Here is a 9,421-nt window from a genome sequence, read left to right as displayed (position 1 = left end):
GATCAAGATGACGTCATGGTCGTTGTTTCTAATGTCGGGAGCTCGAGCTGGGTTGAAGGCCGCTTGCTCAGCTGGGACACAATTTGTTCAAATCTGAGGCTCAAGGTCGCTGACAGTTACCGGTACCTTGGATTTCAGGTACTGTTTTCGTGCTAGATGACTATGAAGGGACTCCGGCGGTGTGTTACTAATTTTATACTCGCCACGAAGAGCACTAGTTTGGATCGGCTGATCATGCTAGCAACACAGCTAACGTCCGTCTGCTAAAGCGTTCGATTTAAAAAAAGAAAAGCTCAGATTCGTTGGTTTGTTAGTCACTAAGGACCTAGTTGTTTGTATTCTTTTCAGTGTTGATTTAACAGATGGGCACAACTTTAGTTTTGTCCGTATTTTTCCCGTCGGTATGCAGTGTCAGACAAATCAAACGGCTATCAAAGCTGTTTGCTAATTTTACAGTGTTGGCTCAGGACGGGTGTTGTTTTCTTCTAAAGATGCAGTTGGAAGTTTCAGTTGGTTTTTAAGCAGTTTTTGCGTTTATTTATTGTTTTGTTTGTTTGTTTGTTTTGCCGAACATTGTACAGCGTTCGGGCAAATTAAGCCCCCCCCCCCCCCCCCCCCCCCGTGACATGTTTTTTGTGGACACATATTTTGTTTTTTGTTCCTTTTATGGTAACTTTTTGCCCCTGACAATTTGCTTTGTGGCGGAAGGTTATTATTGAGAACTAGCTTGTCTTTTTGCATACTGTCTTGCTTCTAAGATGTGAATTGAGTGATACTTTCTTTATAGTTTGAAAAAAAATGCTTTAGTGATATAAGTCTCTAACTTACAGCCTTTAACGCTTTACGACAAGACACGAAACAAATCAGTCACTGATTATCTGAGTAACTACGTTTTGTCTTAAGTCACTTTTTTGTACATTAGCTACTTTAAAAAATTATATTGAATTGTAAAGTTAAGAATAATTTGCTGAATAATTGGCTTTTGTCAAACCTTTTTTTATAAAGAATATTATAATCTATGATGTGTCTGTATTGCCAGCTGTCAAATAAACCCTGAGTTTGTTTCCACTAAGTTCTTCTGCCATAGAACCAGATTCCACGAAATTTATGAATTACTAGTAAACAATTTTTGACTTTTTGAACAATTTTAACTCATTTTGCCACATTTTCAGGAATATCCTCTCCCAGTCCCCTTTCCCCTCTGAGAGCATGGCTCAGGAGACCAATCAGACGCAAGTGCCAATGCTTTGCACTATGGGGTGTGGTTTCTATGGAAACCCCCGCACCAACGGCATGTGCTCTGTCTGCTACAAGGAACACCTGCAGAGACAACAGGGAGGTGGCCGATCCAGCCCTCCAGGAGAAAAGGGTAGGAGGATGGGAGATGTACAACCAACAAACAACGTAGATGTGTTAATGCAGTTCTCTTGAGTGGAAAGAGCTGGAACTTAACACTGGGGGTCACTCAAACACTGTTTACAATTGGGAGAATGAGAGAGAGGGAGCTCAATAGCTTACTAAGAGGTTGGATAACATTAGCGGCCTTTACTTTGGCATTGGGTAACAAAAAGCGGCTTCTGGTTTTGATTGTCAAAAGCAACAAGAGTCCTATTATATACTATACAAAGCAAAGAGTCATCTGCTTATAGGCTTGGGATAATAGGTGCTGGAATGTTTGTTTGATTTTTATTTTTTTGTCTTTTCCCCTCCAGCTGCTACATCACCATCAGGATCACCGACATTAGCTAGTTTGACTGTGGACACCACAACCTCAGAGCTCAGTACAGAAGTAGCAGGAACCCCACCAGAGGAACAAACGCCTAGGTATACAGATGGGCTGCTGAGACAACTACTCTGCTCATTAAACTGAATAAACATAACAGTTTGTCACAAATTAGTTCTAATGTACAGTAAAACGAATTTGTTTTACAGTTTTAGCTAACAGAACTAATAATAATGTAAAAAGTACCATATTTGATACGTGTCAGTATATTGAACATAAAATTTATATTTGCACTGGTGTTTCAATTGGCGCACACAAAACTAGAAGTTGCATATTGTGTACTTTCTCCTCAACTCCATTATTGTGTAATCAGAGGGTGGCTATTTTATTAATTGTGATGTGTCTTTAAAATAATGCATCTCACAAGGAAGTACTCTTTGTCTAATTTACCTGGCTGTTGGATTTTTTTTATTTTTTATCTCTGGGTGAAATCAGTATATGGGAAGCATCATTTCTAGGGTGTCTGAGTGAAAAACAGTTGTATGCCTTTATCAGCCGAACACTGGGTTTGTCTAATAGGCTCTAAAATATTACATGCATAATTGATAACATTTTTCCAGGTCAAAAAGTAAAGCAAAAATTTAACGATCGCTCTGTAACAAAGCACCTCGTGATTTTTATCTTGAGAGGCGCTATATAAAAGATTGACGAAGACGAAGAAACAAATACTTGTACAGGTCTACTTGTCGGTAGTTAAAACCAAATGCTTGGAAACTTTGCATTTTATTTTATTTCTGTGAATGTTTAACCAATCTTAAGTTGTGTATGAATAATTTAAAATAAATTGTCTTTTTTGTGACATTAGTCCTAGCTCCCCAAGTCCAGTTACTGAACAGATGACGGCAATGAGCATCTCCCAAGATTCAGGAACTGTGGATTCAGATCGAGCAGAAAATAAGGAAGGAGAAGAGGAGGGTACGTCCAGCAGCGCCGGTAAGAATTGGGAGTGTATCATTCCCTAATCCATCTCTGCCTACTATGTAAATGTATATGTATGTAGTAATGTAATAACTGGTAAACAATGGGCTTTCCAGCTCCTCTGATAACATTACGACTGGTTTTCTGACCATCTAAACAAGGGGCATCATGGACATATTGGACAAACAAGACCACAAGTTGAACCTGGAGTAGAAGGAAAAAACACAGAATCATGTTTTAGGGAAAATATTGAGCGAGGAGACTTGATTCCAAAAATAGTCAAATTCCTGGGATGAAATTAGTGTTTTCTTGATTATGTCATTTGAAAAGTTTATGAATGAGTTCAGTGTAGTGAACTGTTCGGCTGAAATGTAAAACTATGGAGCCGTCTGTTGCATAGAACTATGAACTATGAACACTAGTGAGTACATTTACAGACAGTTTGCCTGTATGCATGTGAAGCATATGAACAGGTCTGTTTCCATCTTGAAACAACACACTTCTATGATGTGCCCACCAGTCTCTGCCTGAGACCAGAGTAGGAATTGTTGGTTGGGAACTGTTCCTGATGTTTGGTTTAGTTCTAGAATTTGACCTGTTTATTTTTAACTCATTATTTGCTCTCTGAAACGAGTATATTTTTGTTTTTGTAAATCCTCAGATCCTGTGGGTGAAGGAGCACAAGCCTCTGACGGTGAACAAACTCCTGATAAAAACAAGAAAGCAAACCGATGCTTTTCTTGCCGAAAGAAAGTGGGCCTTACTGGTAAAGAAATTGTTTTGCATCCATTCAAGCTATGAACACTTCATAATGGCTACTGTGGTCAGTAGGTGAATGAGGCTTGGGCTTCCTACAAGTCTTCACCTGACAAATACTTCTGGCTTTTAAATTAGCTTCAATACCTTTTAACCTTGACAATGGATGCCATTGGTTAGGGCTGCTCAACTAATCGAGTTTTAATCCCAATTACAATCTTGAGTTTTGAACGATTATAAAAACAAAACGAGCCGATTATCTGCTTCTCCCTTTTGCGCGGCTCCGAGGTTGCAATTCAAGCGCTCCTCCCACGGTGTTGCCAACTTAGCAACTTTTATGCTATTTCCAGCAGCTTTTCAGACCACTTTCTTGACTTTTTAAATCTTAAAATTACCTAGTGAACAACCTAGTAACATTTCTGGTATCCCTTAGCTACTTTCTGGATAACTGCCATCGACAATTCCTGCAGGTTAGCAAAGCACTCAGCCTGCGCTCTGGATCCTCCTTCAAGACATTAAGGGAATGATGTAGTGATGCGTCGGTCGCCAAAGAAACGGGTCTCAGAGCCGGCTCCCTGTTGGATTAACCGGAGTGAGTAACACACACTGTACCCGCAGGCTCCTGAGCCGCTAAAGGCAGTAAAATGTGCACGCGCGGCACGCTAATCACACACGCGCAGCTTGCCCTTGATAGCTGTGAGACCGGGTTGGGGGGTTGCAGCAGCGCACCTCTGATCGCTGTGGCTGGGACAGAAATTACATGAACTGATGAGACCGGTAAATGAATAGTTTAGAAATAAGGTAGAAACTGATTGAAATAAGTTAATCACACTGATAAATAACTAATCTCTGAGCACACGTTGCTGGTGTACACTCTACAACAGCACCGCTTGACGGGACTAAAAAAATATGCTAAATTTTGTAAACGTCACTAAAACATAAATATTTTTTATTTCTGTTATAAATGCCACTGTATAATTCTTGCTGCCAGTATTTGCAAGATATTGTTGGGATATTTGGATCTGGTTAGGCTTGACTGAGTTAAACCTCAGCCTGTAGCCATTGGGTCATAAATGATGTGCAGGTATGTTGGCCTTTTCATACTAGGAATCAGGAGTTGTTTTAGTGATTATCTTGTTTCTTTCTTTTTCTTATTTGTTTTTGTCCTGATTGTGCCCTGACCAATTTTATGACTGAAGAATTAAATAAACAATCAACAATAAATGAAAAATTGTCTTAAATGATCAAGATCTCAATTTCAGTCGCAATTTTCGTGATTATAATTTTTGCCATAATCGAGCAGCCCTACCATTGGTCTTTCTTTGTTCATTCACAGTTCACACTTTTGTTCAAGTCCTAACACACAAATTAGATTATTCATTTTACAGTGCATGCTGCTTGGTTCATTTTTATTTCTAGAGGAGGAAGTGCATTAAAGCAGCCACTAGGGCAGGGTTGTTCAATCCTGGGGCCTCATTTATCACCCGTACTTATGAAAAGATCTGTGCGTATTTCGTGTGTGGGAATGGTTTTACGCATTGTGTGGTATGTACCATTTTTGTACTTGTGCATGAAAATGTTCCTAAATGTAAAAACAGCTCTGACCATCCGTAGGAACGGCATCTAGTGGTAGAACGAGGGAACCGCACTTCTGAAGGTCTCATCATCCATGCGTGTTCCTCATTTACCCAGTATGTAGTTATGTCGGTGGAAAAATGTCTTTTTCGCATAATTGGTGCTAAAACTAATAAAGGACACATGTGACTGACAGTAATCGGACATTATATGATGACTAATCTGTGTTATTTGAGGATTTAACAGTGTGTGTTCTCTGGAGGGAGCACATCCTCCTTGAGCGCACTGATCTCAAAGGAAATCCTTCTGATATGCTGGGATTTGGGACCTTTTGTGGCACAACAGACAAACCTCATGAATCCGATTCCAGTTCATATTTTATTTTTCAACTACGAGAACCCCCCTCCCCCCCCCTGAACCTCTTCTGCTCCCCGATCATACACACAACCAGACTCAATGACAGCTCAGAAGAGGCTGAGGCTGCACTCTCAGACATTTCCAAATGAAACTAACTCCAAAAAGAACGACTCCTTGAATGAAAATGACGTTTATCAAATCCATTTTTATCTCTTGACAGGAACCTCTCCTTTCTCCTGACCGCGTTTATAACATCTGCAACTTGTTATTATATATATATATATATATATATATATATATATATATATATATATATTGCGCATTGGCAGCCAGTGTTTCGATCTCGCTGTCAATAAAGTTTTTCTTATTTTTTCCGGGAAAAAAAATACAGGGAATTCCCTCACATGCTAAGGACGCAGCATGACCAAATATGTTTAATTGAGGGCGTTTCTGTGTGTAAATGACAGTGAACGGACACGAGCACCTGGGTACGCACAGGTGGGATTTATCATCGGACGGTTGTGGAGGAACATGCGTACGAGAGGCCAACGCACGTTTCATAAATCAGTCTTTTGACTGTTCGTACACACATTCTAAATTTCGGTCGTGGGGGGGGAATATAGGATAGGTTCTACGAACGTTTGATAAACGAGGGCCCTGGTCTTCAAGGGCCACTGCATGTTTTTATGTTTCCCTTCATCAACACACCTGGTTTGAGTCAATGGCTCGTTAACAGGCTTCTGAAATGCAGAAGAGATGATTACATCTTTGAATGAGATGTGCTGGAGCAGGGGAATGTCAAAAAGACACAGAGCTGTGTCCCTACAGGACTAGAATTTAGTAGCACTCCTTTAAGTAGGGTTGGGCATCGTTTGAATTTGAATGATTCCGATTCCTCGTTTCGATTCTGATTCTTTCAAGTGACAGGATCCAAAAACATTACATGTTTTAAATGAGCCAGCTAACCACACATCTTACTTGATGAAATAATCTGAAATTCAACATGAATTTTAATTACAATAACATCACCTTTGACCACAACCAAAGTATGGGAGCTGAGGAAGCCTCTGGGGTGAGAGGCAACATAACCAGAAACGTCCAGCTGTTTCCAGGATAACCTATCACATGCTGCAGCAACGATTCAGTCAGAAGGGAAACTGAAACTGAAATGTAGCTGCTGTCGGTAACAATCTAAAATATATAAACATTAGTTCAAAAATTAAAAGTCCCACAACTTTGCGTGTTGTGAGATTGTTTTATGATTAATATTATTTCTTTATTATCCCTGTGAGCTCCTAATGGGCAGAACCCGGTGTCGGTCGTCCACCACAGAGAGAGGTCGATCTAGCACGATGACTTAAATTATTTTAGAGGTTTCTGTTCGGCCTTCTAAGGGTCACGCTCACCCAGACGGGTGTTGATGAGTGGCTGCGTTTAACTGTGGATGCTCTGTTTGTGTTTTTATTTTTGCAGTGAGCCAAAGTCACCTCACTCCACCAGGAGTTTGTTCTTTAAAACTTGTATTAAATCCACTGTGCTGACGCATTTTATCGAGCTTCCTCCACGCTGTATTTTTTGCTGCAAGATGCAAAGTTTACATGACAAAGTAAAAGGTCGACGGACGCGTTTGTTTACATTCTTGCCGCTGCTCGCCTGCGAAGTGTGGGGGCAGGGAGGGGGGACGCGATGCTGCTCTCAGGGTCGCTGCATGATAAACATGACATGGTTTATCACAGGAAGACCTCAGACTTGAGCCTGATTTATACGTCTCCATCAGCTCAGCGACAGGAGAGTCGCAACGCCATGATGCGTAGATGCAAACACACTGCAGCAGACCCGCGGAGGGTGACAGAGGCATGCCCGAGTTTTTAACTGTCAGCACACCGCTGCCTTTAAATTTGTCAACAGCACTGCCATGTCCCCCTCAAGAAAAATAAAACAAGTGCCAAAGATATCTAGTGGAAGAAACGGAGCAGATAGAGGAATGTCTCGCAGAAGAAGTCCGACAATGTCGATGCTTACACACTCATGGCTGAAGGAGTACAAAGACATGCAGCAAATGTTTTATTCCTAGAAGAAAGTTATGGGGAAGTGGATTTGGAGGTGGGAACTGCATGACGAGGTGGTGGAGAATGGGGGACAAATTTGTTGGTGCTAAAAAGTCTTTGAAATGCATAAACACAAAATAAACACCCAATAGTAAATCCACTATACTCAACTAGAGATGTGACTGTAATGGTGGCAGAACACCCCAAAAAACACTCTTGTCCTGGCAGGGAAGTGCTTTGCAACACTCCCCTAGTGACGGAGAAGTCTGAAGGGAAAGAGTGTGTGTTGTGTGTGTGTGCGTGCGTGTGTGTGTCAGACTTTATTCACATTCTAAGGTGCCCTCCTGTTATCGTGCACTTTTCTTACTGGCGTTTTTATGGCAAATAATTAGTATTTATGCTTATATCCTGAAAACAAAACTATCAGACAATTGTGAGTGAATTTGTAACTGTGTTCTTCCACTGACCTGTTTGCTTCTCCTTCCTTTAGGTTTTGACTGTCGCTGTGGTAACGTTTTCTGTGCCATTCACCGTTACTCTGACAAACACGACTGTCCCTACGATTACCGGAGTGCAGCGGCTGCACGCATACGCAAGGAGAATCCCATCGTGGTGGCTGAGAAAATTCAGAAGTTATGAGGACCAAGTGCAATAAAAAGTCTCTCTGACTTTGTGAATTTGACTAGTGGCGACTCGGATGGAAACACCTGATATCATGGCTTCATTAGTTCATGGTAGTCTAGGGCGGGCGGGGTGGGATGAAGTGATTGCAACAAATACCCGGACACTCTCCTTAAACCCCCTCCCTCTCTCTCCGTGTGTGTGTGTGCTTGCGTGCGTGCGTGCGCTCGAGAGTTAGGGAGAGAGCTGTAGGGGCTTGGTGGACATTTGTATAGCTGTGGGGAGGGAAGCCATTTTAATTTTACCTTATTTTTTCATGGAGTGAACGCGAGAGGTCAATTTTTGTACAATTCTTGTGTTGTTGCGATGACATTGGGAAAAAGATGGTAAGGGAATGTGCCACAGCCTGAATATGATACAGAGGAACATTAGAAGGGTTTAGAATCACACAAACATACAGATTTCCTGTGTCAGACCTTTTAAGGGCTTTGGAATAGAAATGTCTCGTGGACAGATACATTCTGTCTGCTTCTTATTATTAAATCACTTTTTTCTTTCTTTTAACTCCTTTGCTCTATAGATTACCACACATTGAACCCCCAAAGGCTCTGCGTTTTCCTGAAGTCTATATTGATTCATTTGGGAATCGGGTGCATGATAGTGGGAGGGGAGGGGGGGGGGGGGGTGAGAACCTTGACATAACTGAGTGAATGAATTATCTTATTTCCTTTGTTTTAATGAGTGTATGACATCAGAAGATCTATATTAATATATTCTAGTTAGCTTGAATTGTGTGATTGCATTCTATTTATTTTATATTGTTTGGCTGGTCTGTGCTGGAGGATTGGCAGCATGTGTCGGCAAATCAGTAAGGTTTGTACTTATCGATTATGTTGAAGTAATTCCATTTTTATTATATAACCACATAAGTTAAAATTACAACCCTCTCACTTGAAGTGGAGTCCAGTTTAGCTTTTCCTATCAAGATCGTGCAGGTAAATGTTTTGTTTGTGGAGACGAAAGCACAACGGTCAACTGCAGAGCACAGCCTCTGTGCCACACCAACTTAGTTTCGGTCAGCATCTTGGTCATTTTTCAGGTTATGTGAAGTGTATACAGAGGGAAAAACATGCCTTGTTTGAGTGATGAGATGTTCTGTTTAAGGCGGTGTGCTTTTTCTGTTTTTCGGAGTCCGGGTAAAGCTCCGTGTTGTTCTAACCACCAGCAGACCACTGACGCATGCTGAATGAAAACTGACCTGGGTCGCAGTTGCTCTACATGTAACGTTCTGCTCAGCTGCAGTACAGATTGTGGCCATCCCGTGCTTTTACAATGTGCTCCGATTCAGACAAGTCCTGTAAAA

The 9,421-nt window shown here is 41.2% G+C and overlaps 1 protein-coding gene across 1 annotated transcript; it reads left to right on the top strand.

Moving 5' to 3' along the window:
- zgc:77486 (AN1-type zinc finger protein 5) lies at positions 1–8,110 on the top strand. Its single transcript, XM_015971507.3, has 6 exons — positions 1–138; positions 1,173–1,369; positions 1,713–1,824; positions 2,589–2,716; positions 3,363–3,467; positions 7,928–8,110. Exons 2-6 carry the CDS (start codon positions 1,210–1,212, stop codon positions 8,074–8,076), a joined length of 654 nt encoding a protein of 217 aa, XP_015826993.1. The 5' UTR covers positions 1–138; positions 1,173–1,209; the 3' UTR covers positions 8,077–8,110.
- Positions 8,111–9,421: the final 1,311 nt, after the last annotated feature.

The sequence above is a fragment of the Nothobranchius furzeri genome, chromosome 8 (assembly GCF_043380555.1).
Source record: "Nothobranchius furzeri strain GRZ-AD chromosome 8, NfurGRZ-RIMD1, whole genome shotgun sequence".
In the NCBI taxonomy this organism is placed as follows: domain Eukaryota; kingdom Metazoa; phylum Chordata; class Actinopteri; order Cyprinodontiformes; family Nothobranchiidae; genus Nothobranchius; species Nothobranchius furzeri.
The sequence above is the reverse complement of the archived record's forward strand: the minus strand, read 5'-3'. Positions and strand labels throughout refer to the sequence as shown.